Raw genomic sequence first — 11,630 nt, forward strand, 5'->3', positions numbered from 1 at the left:
GTATATAATGTACTTAATTATATAATGTACGTTAGTATATAATGTACTTAAGTAAATAATGTACTTAAGTATATAATGAACATAAGTATATAATGTATTTAAGTATATAATGTACTTAAGTATATAATGTAAATAAGTAAATAATGTACATAAGTATATAATGTATTTAAGTATATAATGTACTTTAGTAAATAATGTACTTAAGTAAATAATGTTCTTAAGTAAATGATATACTTAAGTATATAATGTACATAAGTAAATAATGTACTCATGTAAATAATGTACTTAAGTATATAATGTACATAAGTATATAATGTACTTAATTATATAATGTACGTTAGTATATAATGTACTTAAGTAAATAATGTACTTAAGTATATAATGTACATAAGTAAATAATGTACTTAAGTAAATGATATACTTAAGTAAATAATGTATTTAATTAAATAATGTACTTAAGTATATAAGTGTACTTAAGTAAATAATGTACTTTAGTATATAATTTACTTAGGTATATAATGTACATAAGTAAATAATGTACTCAAGTAAATAATGTACTTAAGTAAATAATGTTCATAAGTATGTAATGTATTTTAGTATATAATGTACTTAAGTATATAATGTACTTAAGTATATAATGTATTTAAGTATATAATGTACTAAAGTATATAATGTATTTAAGTATATAATGTACTTAAGTATATAATGTAAATAAGTAAATAATGTACATAAGTATATAATGTACATAAGTATATAATGTACTTAAGTATATAATGTATTTTAGTATATAATGTTCTTAAGTATATAATGAACTAAAGTATTTAATGTATTTAAGTATATCATGTACTTAAGTATATAATGTAAATAAGTAAATAATGTACATTTGTAAATAATGTACTTAAGTAAATAATGTACTTAAGTATATAAAGGTACATAAGTATATTATGTACTTAAGTATATAATGTACGTAAGTATATAATGTACTTAAGTATATAATGTAAATAAGTAAATAATGTACCTTAGTTTATAATGTAAGTATATTATGTATTAAAATATATAATTTAAATAAGTAAATAATGTACTGAAGTAAATGATATACTAAAGTAAATAACGTATATTATATACTTATGTAAATAATGTACTTAAGTATATAAGGTTCATAAGTATATTATGTACTTAAGTATATAATGTACGTAAGTATATAATGTACTTAAGTATATAATGTAAATAAGTAAATAATGTACCTTAGTTTATAATGTAAGTATATTATGTATTAAAATATATAATTTAAATAAGTAAATAATGTACTGAAGTAAATGATATACTAAAGTAAATAACGTACTTAAGTATATAAGTGTACTTAAGTAAATAATGTACTTAAGTATAAAATTTACTTAGGTATATAATGTACATAAGTATATAATGTACTTAAGTATATCATTTACTTTAGTACATTATTTTCTTAAGTACATAATATACTTATGTACATTATATACCTAAGTAAATTTTATACTTAAGTACATTATTTACTTAAGTACACTTATATACTTATGTACATTATATACCTAAGTAAATTTTATACTTAATTACATTATATACTTACGTACATACTTAAGTATATAATGTACGTAAGTATATAATGTACTTAAGTATATAATGTACTAAAGTTAGTAAGTATATAATGTAAATAAATAAATAATGTACTTAAGTAAATAATGTAAATAAGTAAATAATGTACATAAGTAAATAATGTACTTAAGTAAATAATGTACTTAAGTATATAAGGTACATAAGTATATAAGGTACATAAGTATATAATGTACCTAAGTATATAATGTACGTAAGTATATAATGTACTTAAGTATATAATGTAAATAAGTAAATAATGTACTGAAGTAAATGATATACTAAAGTAAATCACGTACTTAAGTATATAAGTGTACTTAAGTAAATAATGTACTTAAGTATAAAATTTACTTAGGTATATAATGTACATAAGTATATAATGTACTTAAGTAAATAATGTACTAAAGTAAATGATATACTTAAGTATATAATGTACTTAAGTATATAATTTACTTAGGTATATAATGTACATAAGTAAATAATGTACTCAAGTAAATAATGTACTTAAGTAAATAATGTACTTAAGTATATAATGTTCTTACTTATATAATGTTATTAAGTATATAATGTAAATAAATAAATAATGTACTTAAGTAAATAATGTACATAAGTAAATAATGTACTTAAGTAAATAATGTACTTAAGTATATAATGTACATAAGTATATAATGTATTTAAGTATATAATGTACTTAAGTATATAATGTACTAAAGTATATAACGTATTTAAGTATATAATGTACTTAAGTATATAATGTAAGTAAGTATTTAATGAACTAAAGTATATAAAGTACTTTAGTAAATAATGTAAATAAGTATATAATGTACTAAAGTAAATAATGTACTTAAGTATACAATGTAAGTAAGTATATAATCTATTTAAGTATATAATGAAAGTAAGTATATAAATAAAAAAAATGTGTTCCAGGCCGGACTGACTTAACGTTTCAAAAGTGCTTAGTAAAGGCCTACTTGAAATAAACGTATTTTGAATTCTGAATTTTAACAAAGTAAATGCTCCTATCCAATATTTAAAATTTAAATAATGTGTTCCAGGCCGGAGTACGAGCAACCCTCAACGCGCGGACCTCAATATTGGCAGCAGCGAATCCAGTGGGGGGTCGATACGACCGGGCGAAGTCCCTCCAACAAAACGTGGCTTTAAGTGCACCCATTATGTCGCGGTTCGATCTATTCTTCATACTAATCGACGAGAGTAGTGAGATGGTCGACTACGCTATCGCGAGGAAGATAGTCGATTTGCACTGCAATAAAGAGGAGACCTACGATTGCGTGTATTCGAGGGAGGATTTGCTGAGGTATATCGCCTTCGCGAGGTCCTTTAAGCCCCTCATCACTGAGGTAAGTTTTAGGAGATTGATAAAAATAGTTTTTGGGGGTAGTTTAAATCTTTCTTTTTCTAACTTTAAGCTTTCTTAGGCTTAAACTGAGTCTATTTAGGAGTGTTGGTCTCGAACAATGGAGGTTGCATAGACGAAATAAAGCGACGCATGCCGATATCGAGGTCCGCTATGGATAAGTTGCAGAAAATATGGAGGAACCGTAACATAACCAAAGCCACGAAAATCCGGCTAGTTAGAGCGCTTGTGTTCCCCATATTCCTCTATGCTTCGGTGAGTGAGGAAAAGAAGATAGACGTTCTTGAGATGTGGTGCTAGAGAACAGTGGCGGTACTACCATACAAGCCGAAAAGCCGGGCTTGCGTTACAATAAATATTTCTTTTAAATTTTTCTCGAAATATTACAAATATTACAAATAAACAAAATAATTAAAACTTGATAGCAAAGAGGATATAAATACAATGTTTTAACTTTTGCTCAATAATGTATATACTCTTTGTCTACTTTACTGCAAGCACTACGTTACTCTGGCAGGTAGACTCTGTGGTAGCAAACGGCCGAACGGCGCGGCGCCGCGCCGAACTATCACTATCGCGCTCTTCGCGTGTCTTCGTACGCGATCGGAGGTCCCGCTTTGTCTCGCTCACACTCATTAGAATGCTAAGAATACCTTGGAATGCATTCCGGACCAATAAGTCCATTTTTGAAGAAATCTGCATCACGCAACGTCTATCCTCCATAGTACAGGCTCGTATTCTCACGTTCTTTGGTCACGTATCCAGAAAAGACTCCATTGAACGTCTGGTTGTCCAAGGAAGAATCGAGGTCACCAGATCACGCGGAAGATTGCCCACGAGATAGGCTGACCAAATAAAGGCTGCAGTGGCTCTCCCCTTACAGGAGTGTTCTAGAAAGGCAGCTGCCAGAGAGGAGTGGCGGCGAATAGTCAAGCGTGCCACAACCCCTAAGTGACGATCACGACCGATCCGACAGAGTGAACCGACTGAGAAGAAGGCTAAAGCTAGCTGATGTCTTTGACAAACTTTTTGAAGTTATACTTCTTTAGCGGCGTTGGGAAAAAATCATGGGAGTGAAATTATGCGATGTAACGAAATGCGCGCGAACATGGGTTACACTATTTGAACAGTATGAAGGCAGTTGCGAAACCGTGTGAGAGAGGAATCAGGGGACCAAAAATTAAAAAAAAAAAAAAAAAAACAATTAACCCTGTAGAACCCTAGAGTCCGTTGCAAAATGGTCCGAGGACAATATGCTAGTTCTTAATGCGAAAAAGACTAAGTATATGATTCTGGGTAACAAACATCAAAGGGCAATGATACAGGGGAGGAACCCGTTGATTTCGTTGAATGGTGAAGTTTTAGAACGCGTCGCTGTTGCAAAAAACCTAGGTCTCTACATAGACGAAGACCTGAGATTTAGTGAACACCTTAATATCAAAATACGTAACGCGTTCTATAAGTTAAAGGTACTCTACGGTGTACGACGTTTTCTGACAGAGAAAGTTCGCCAGATTCTGGTGGAGTCTCTTATCTTGTCATCGTTTAATTACTGTGACGCAATATATGGACCTAGACTGTTAAGGAAAACTGAAAATGCTATACAACGTGTGCAAAATGCTTGTACAAGGTTCTGTTACGATTTTCCCCGTAGAAGTCATATCACACCCGTAATTAACAGTCACAAAATTCTGAATATGAAATCACGTAGGAACCTGCACCTGACAATGATGATATACAGAATACTGCATGGTAAGTGTCCACCGTACCTGTACGAGAAAATGCACTGGCAAAGAAATAATGATACAAGGCGGGTTATTAATAAATGGAAACTAGCCACCCCTAAACACAAAAAGGCAGGGTTCAGGGGCTGCTTTCGATTCGCTGCGGCCAAGATCTGGAATGATCTTCCTCCTCCGTTCCGTACATGTGATAATATTCTTGGCGAAATAGTATTTAAACACAAGCTAAAAAATTTATACCTTAACTTACAAATTGAAGCAGCGAGATTTGTCTATGCAAAATGAGTACTGTTTGGAAGTATGTATATGTTATGTATTTATTTTTTGTTTTTTCTACAATTTCATTTCATTTCATTTTATTTTCATTTTATTTTTTTTATTTTTTAATTACTTTTATTTACCAACTTGTTTAATTTAAGTTTGCGTTAGTTTTAGTTTTATTGGCTCTCTTTTACAGTTTATTTGGATTTTTTTTTTTTTTTCTCTTTTATTTAAATTTCTTTCTTAAATTTACTCGGGCGTCGCGGTTGTTTGCTCAGTCGGATACTGGTGCAGACTGAAAATCAGCGCTGAGCATTGTTGCTAATGCACAGCATAAGGCTGAGTTTGCGGCCATTTGCCATATTGTTAATATTAATGGATGATTCTTTTAGTTATTAATCTTGTATTAGCAATAGTGTATGGCAATAAAGGATTTTTATTATTATTATTATTATTATTATTAGAATTTAATTGATCCAATTGTACGTAAAATCTCAAATTTTAATGTTCGGTGAAACTCGGTGGTCCGATAATGAGGATAATGCGTTATAGTAGTAGTAGTATATTGGCGCAGTGGGCAGCAATCTTGCTTTCTTAACAAACGTAAATGATCGGGAATGTTTTTCAATGTCTGGGTTTTTATATGTATTTTATAAGTATTTATGTATGGTATGTGATGATGTCTAAGATGATTTCTTAACCATCTCCTACCGTATCATATGTCGTAGATCGAAACTGCAACGTTTCCTACTAGATGACGCTACAGCCGCTATAAGACTGATGTGAAAGGCATATACTAATTGCGGCATCGACGGTAGGAGAGCCTTAGCTTAATTGGAAGTAGCGCTCAGGCCACGATTGCCAGAGGGTCGTAGGTTCAAATCCTGTCGGTTCCGAAAATTTTTAAATGCATTTTAATTTATAAAATTGATATTTCCTCCAAGTGTAGGTGAAAACAGTAAAAAAAAATATAAAATTACACCAGCAATTAATTGTAAATAAATTCTTAAAAAAATTAAATTATGCGTTAGAATTACAAATTCAGGAGAGAATACAATATGTATGTGTGTGAATAGAAATGTTGAACTTTTTAAGGGTTTTCTTAATGCACCTTTAGCGCCCAAGAAAGGATTTAAATTTATAAAATTAATTGATAATTTCTCCATTTATGTGTTACTTACTAGATGTTGCCCGCGATTTTGGTTTTTGATGTGGCATTAAATTTAGTTTTAGATCTAAAAAAATATAGTATTCAGTATCGCTAAGCCTTAAATGAGGGGTTTGCTGCTGTCCGCTGAGGAGTTCTGTCCTCTATATCCAACCACACTTTGGGCAAAATTAAGCATATAACCTCTATAGTACAAAAATAATTATTTTAATCGGTTATAATTTGTCGGCATCATGGTGTAAAATCGTCAAACACTCATCCCCTCTCCCAAAGGAACCGAGCTTAATGTCGGGATAAAAAGTATCCTATATTACTTCTAACACTTCCAAGAATATGTGTACAAAGTTTCATGTGGATCGGTTTAGTAGTTTTTGCGTGAAAGCGTAACAAACAAACTTATATTGACATTTATAATATTAGTATAGGATTAAAAGTATCCTATATTACTTCTAACACTTCCAACAATATGTGTACAAAGTTTCATGAGGAAAGGTTGAGTAGTTTTTGCGTGAAAGCGTAACAAACAAACTTACATTGACATTTATAATATTAGTATAGGATAAAAAGTATCCTAAATTACTTCTAACACTTCCAACAATATGTGTACAAAGTTTCATATGGATCGGCTAAGTGGTTTTTGCGTGAAAGCGTAACAAACAAACTTACATTCACATTTATAAACAGGAGGCGGGCAAGTTGCTGGTGGAGTACTACAGCTCGCTGCGTGCGCGGGGCGGCGGGGCGGGGGGCGGGGCCGCGGGGGGCGCGTGGCGTATTACGGTGCGCCAACTGGAGTCCATGGTGCGGTTGGCCGAAGCCCTGGCCAAGATGCATTGCAGCGGACACGTCACACCAAACCACGTGCACGAGGCGCACAGGTACACAAACTCATATACACACACACTTGCGCACACACACACACCCGCACTAAATAAGTCGCTGCATGTTATAATTGTTTTTTTTTTTTTGGTTTTTGAAACTCATTTATTTATTTATTTGGTTTATTTATTTACACTGGTCACGCTTGATTGTTTTGGTTCTTCCATGCTTCGCGATCATGGGTTATTCTTGTCAACAGAGGTCCTGCTGTCGCTCTCAAGTCATCTATCACCTTCGGAATGGTCTTCCCCTTCTTCTCTTACCGTCTCTAGGATACCACTCTGTTATATCTTTAGCCCAATTTTCGTTTTTGAAACTTAATCATTGTTTTTATTTATCTTTGTTCAATTTACTCTTATTCTCTTTTTTTTTTATTGGCATTTACTATGTTCTACTTTTGTTTTATTGGTACTATACATTTATTGTTGGAGGTGGGCGTTAATTGTTGCGACACAGTTTATACTACTGCAACAGTTATCGTGGCACCATGTTTATTGTGTCAATTCTGTACCCTTACCAATATTCTGAATAAATCAAATAAATGAAAAAATGAAACTTTAATCTCCCCGGGAAAACATAAAAAATAAGTCTTCAAAGCATCTTTTAGGCAAGCGCGCCTCATCTTAGGCTGCATCATCACTTACCATCTGGTGTGATTGCAATCAAGCACTTGTCTATATATAAAAAAAAAAAAATTAATAACCAACTGCAGTGGCCTAAAATACAGAGTATATTTATGAAAAAATAATGGCTCAAAAACTTTTGAATATATGAGAAAGTAAGTTCCGAGAATACGTTTGACCACCTTAAATTGTCACGCGCGATTATGATCTTTAATTCAATAGTAATAAATTTCTTTTTAACAATAGCAAACCACAATTTTTATGGATACAATTTCAAATCGGTACTCTAACTTTCAGATTACTCAATAAATCCATAATCAGAGTTGAACAGCCCGATATACATTTAGACGAAGAGGATCCGCAGTATGAACCCAGTATGGACGTGGATCAAGATACGCCGAACGGGACTAACGGAGGTAAATTACTTCATATACGTATTTATTTAACACTAGCGGACCGTCGCGACTTCGTCCTCGTATAAGTCAATCGAGAAGCTAGAATAATATATATATATATATATATATATATATATAATAATCGTGGCTAACTATGTACCTACTATTATTTTACGTTGTATACTAAGTTAGTAAGTTGTTATTGTTTTATTTATATTTATTTCATATTTTATATCAAATGTTATTTAAAACTGTAGTTTAACCGTGATGCCCGGACAGACAGACTGACAAAAATTAAATAAAAATCTGTTTTGGACTCTGTGTTTATTATAAAACATCCCCCCATCAAAATTTACAAAATATATCAAAAGTACAGAAATCTTCCAGTTACAGTTTTATTATAAGTATAGATTTTAGATTGGCTATCGCCGCTTCTATCTAGCTATCTACAAATATCTTGGTTTAATAAAAATACTAAATTCTTATTATTAAGTATTACAGATTAAATTTATTTAATGAAATGAATATTAATCTATCAAAAATAAATAGGAAAGTTTAGTAACAATATTCATAAACAACAAACACATTTTAAAAATAATTTACTCTTAAATAATTGCATTAGATTTTTTTCCAATGGTTTCAAAGTAGCTCGTTTTTGGTAACATATCCTTTTAAATGACCTAAATCGGTTTTTTTATTTAATTTTTGTAATGGTATCCAATTATTCAGCTCACAGACAAAGATCAACTTTTAATAGATTTCTTCGAACTATATTTTACGGCGTTATTTTGTTTAAAAAGCCTTTAATTACCTTAAAAGTATTTAATACATGTTTTTTTTTGCAGAGGAGCCAGTGAATGGAGACCAAGCGCCCAAAAAGAAGCTCACGTTATCATTTGAGGAGTACAAGTCTTTAAGCAACATGCTCGTTGTGTTTATGAGGAAAGAAGAGGTCGAGGCTGAATCTAAAGGTAAGGGTTTAGTGTTTATATGTGGGCACTACATGGCAAAAACTTACGCGTGATAAAGATAAATAAATATACTACGACAATACACACATCGCCATCTAGCCCCAAAGTAAGCGTAGCTTGTGTTATGGGTACTAAGATGACGGATGAATATTTTTAGGAATAACATACTATACAGGTAAACACCCATACACTGAAAAAACATTAATGTTCTTGACACAAACATTTTCCAGTTGTGGGAATCGAACCCATAGCCTTGGACTCTGAAAGCATCGTCGCTGCCCACTGCACCAATCGGCCGTCTGAGATGCAAGGAAAGGAATGGAGGAGGCCTCCGTCCAAAGGGCGTACTGATGTGCGAAACTGTTAAAAATAAATATTAGTTTAAGAAAAATAGTTTTCAGGAACTTTTTGTTTTAAATAACTGTTTGAATATTTTTTTTGTTTTAACAATTTCATTTTTTTCGGACGGCCGATTGGCGCAGTGTGCAGCGACCCTGCTTTCTGAGCCGTGGAATAGTAGTATATTAAGTATATTGTGTATATATATATTTTTTTTTTAAATATACTTCGACATTACACACATCGCCATATAGCCCCAAAGTTAGCGTAGTTATGTGTACTAAGATAGCTGATGAATATTTTTTTATGAATTAATATATTATAAGTGTATTATACACTTATAATATACAGATAAACACTGAAAACATTCATGTTCATCACACAAATATTGTCCAGTTGTGGGAATCGAACCCACGGCCTAGGACTCAGAAAGCTGGGTCGCTGCCCACTGCGCCACTCGGCTGTCGAACTAGAATAATATTAGTATAACTATTATATTTATTATTAGTATTTGTCTGAAGGGAGTGGTTGCCGGTGTTATTACAGACACATGAGCCTTAACCCCTAAGTCTTGCTCTGTTTTTAGTTTGGCACAAGTCCGTCTTCTTAGTACTTCTTAACTATAGTATAAATTTTTTTTTTTCTTTTTGTGTTGTCCAGGCGAGGAGAGTTCGGGCATGAGAAAGAGCGCGGTAGTCAGCTGGTACCTCGAGCAGTTAGTATCGCAGGGTCACATCGAAAGCGAAGATGAGCTGGTTGAAAGGAAGACCCTCGTGGAGAAGGTCATTGACCGGCTCATGTACCACGTGAGTATCACCCAAAAAAAACTTTTTTTTGATCGCTCTATGTTATATTTTAACAAGATTAGTATAACATTTCTCTGATTAATGTTTAATTTATTTCAGGACCAAGTCATAATCCCGCTACAGACGACCGGTCTCAAATCAACGCAGAAGTCTTCCGAGCAAGAGGTGGAAGACGACCCGTTGCTGGTGGTGCATCCGAATTACGTCGTCGACGCGTAGACATTATCTTGTTAAGCTGGCCTTTTTATAATAAATCATTGAATTTACACATACTTTCATTTATTACTATTAATTATCGGCCGACTGCGACAGTCGGCGGCATTGGGCGGCGACCTATATATATATATATATTATAGCATACATATTATAACAATATAGTATTAGTAAGACAACATATTAGACTTTATAAACAAAAAGTGGATATAAACAGTCGACTTGTAAGAAATGGTCATAAATTAGTGACATCTGCATATCGTCTGCGAAAGGTACAGAAGTCATTTGTGGGATTGAGTATACGCTTTTATAATATGATTCCTAAGGTAATTTTGGACCTACCAATGCATAAGTTTAAAGAATGTGTTAAAACACATTTATTACAGCGAGGTTATTATACAATTGATGATTTTTTTTAATGACAAGGTTGCTTGGAAGCTTCCGGCTCCGCTTTCATCTCACAAGATAGAAAAATGAATTATAAAATGTAAAATGTTGATATTGGAAAAGAGCAACTGCTGAGTTTCTTGCCGGCTTCTTGTTAGAATCTGCCGTCCGAACCGGCGGTAGAATCACTACACACAGACAGACTTGACGTGTCAAAAGTGCTTATATTATTGAAATAAATGAATTTTGATATTGACCCTGCTTTCTGAGTCAAAGGCCGTGGGTTAGATTCCCAAAACTGGAAAATGTTTGTGTGATGAGCACGATTGTTTTTCAGTGTCTGGATGTTTATATGTATATTCTAAGTATTTATGTATATTATTCATAAAAATATTCATCAGTCATCTTAATACCCATAGCTCAATCTAAAGCTTACTTTGGGGCTATATGGCGATGTGTGTAATGTCGTAGTTTATTTATTATTTATTATTATTAAAATTATATCAGCTCGGATAACGGATGAACGTTGGAGCCCCAAGGTGCTGGAATGGCAGCCCAGCAACTGGTAAGCGCAGCGTTGGTCGACCTCCAACGAGTCTGCCCACAAACGACATCTTTTTTTTTTTTTTTTTTTTCGGATTGTGTGTAGCTGATTAACCCTAATGATTTTAACAGCGTAACGCGGGCTTGTTGGCGAGCCTCGGAATGGGGCTCTGCCAGGAAGAGTTTGAACCCTAGGGCTCGAAGAAGCGAAGGGATCGTCGGCCTGAGGGCGCCTCATGTGAGGCCGAACCTCGGCTCAGGCGACGATTGGAGTGAAAGGGTTACGGACGGTGATTAAT

General features: G+C 33.0%; 1 protein-coding gene across 1 annotated transcript in view; it reads left to right on the plus strand.

Moving 5' to 3' along the window:
* LOC120634171 (DNA replication licensing factor Mcm6) overlaps nt 1-10,456 on the plus strand; it is a 61,304-nt gene extending 50,848 nt beyond the window's left edge. The window contains exons 10-15 of the mRNA XM_039904598.1: nt 2,682-2,987; nt 6,860-7,053; nt 7,975-8,093; nt 8,918-9,043; nt 10,043-10,188; nt 10,288-10,456. Of these exons, the coding sequence (XP_039760532.1) occupies nt 2,682-2,987; nt 6,860-7,053; nt 7,975-8,093; nt 8,918-9,043; nt 10,043-10,188; nt 10,288-10,407 (1,011 nt within the window). The 3' untranslated portion in view covers nt 10,408-10,456. The remainder of the gene's footprint in view (nt 1-2,681; nt 2,988-6,859; nt 7,054-7,974; nt 8,094-8,917; nt 9,044-10,042; nt 10,189-10,287) is intronic.
* The last annotated feature ends 1,174 nt before the right edge of the window (nt 10,457-11,630 follow it).

The sequence above is a fragment of the Pararge aegeria genome, chromosome 23, assembly GCF_905163445.1.
Source record: "Pararge aegeria chromosome 23, ilParAegt1.1, whole genome shotgun sequence".
NCBI classification, from domain to species: Eukaryota; Metazoa; Arthropoda; class Insecta; order Lepidoptera; family Nymphalidae; genus Pararge; species Pararge aegeria.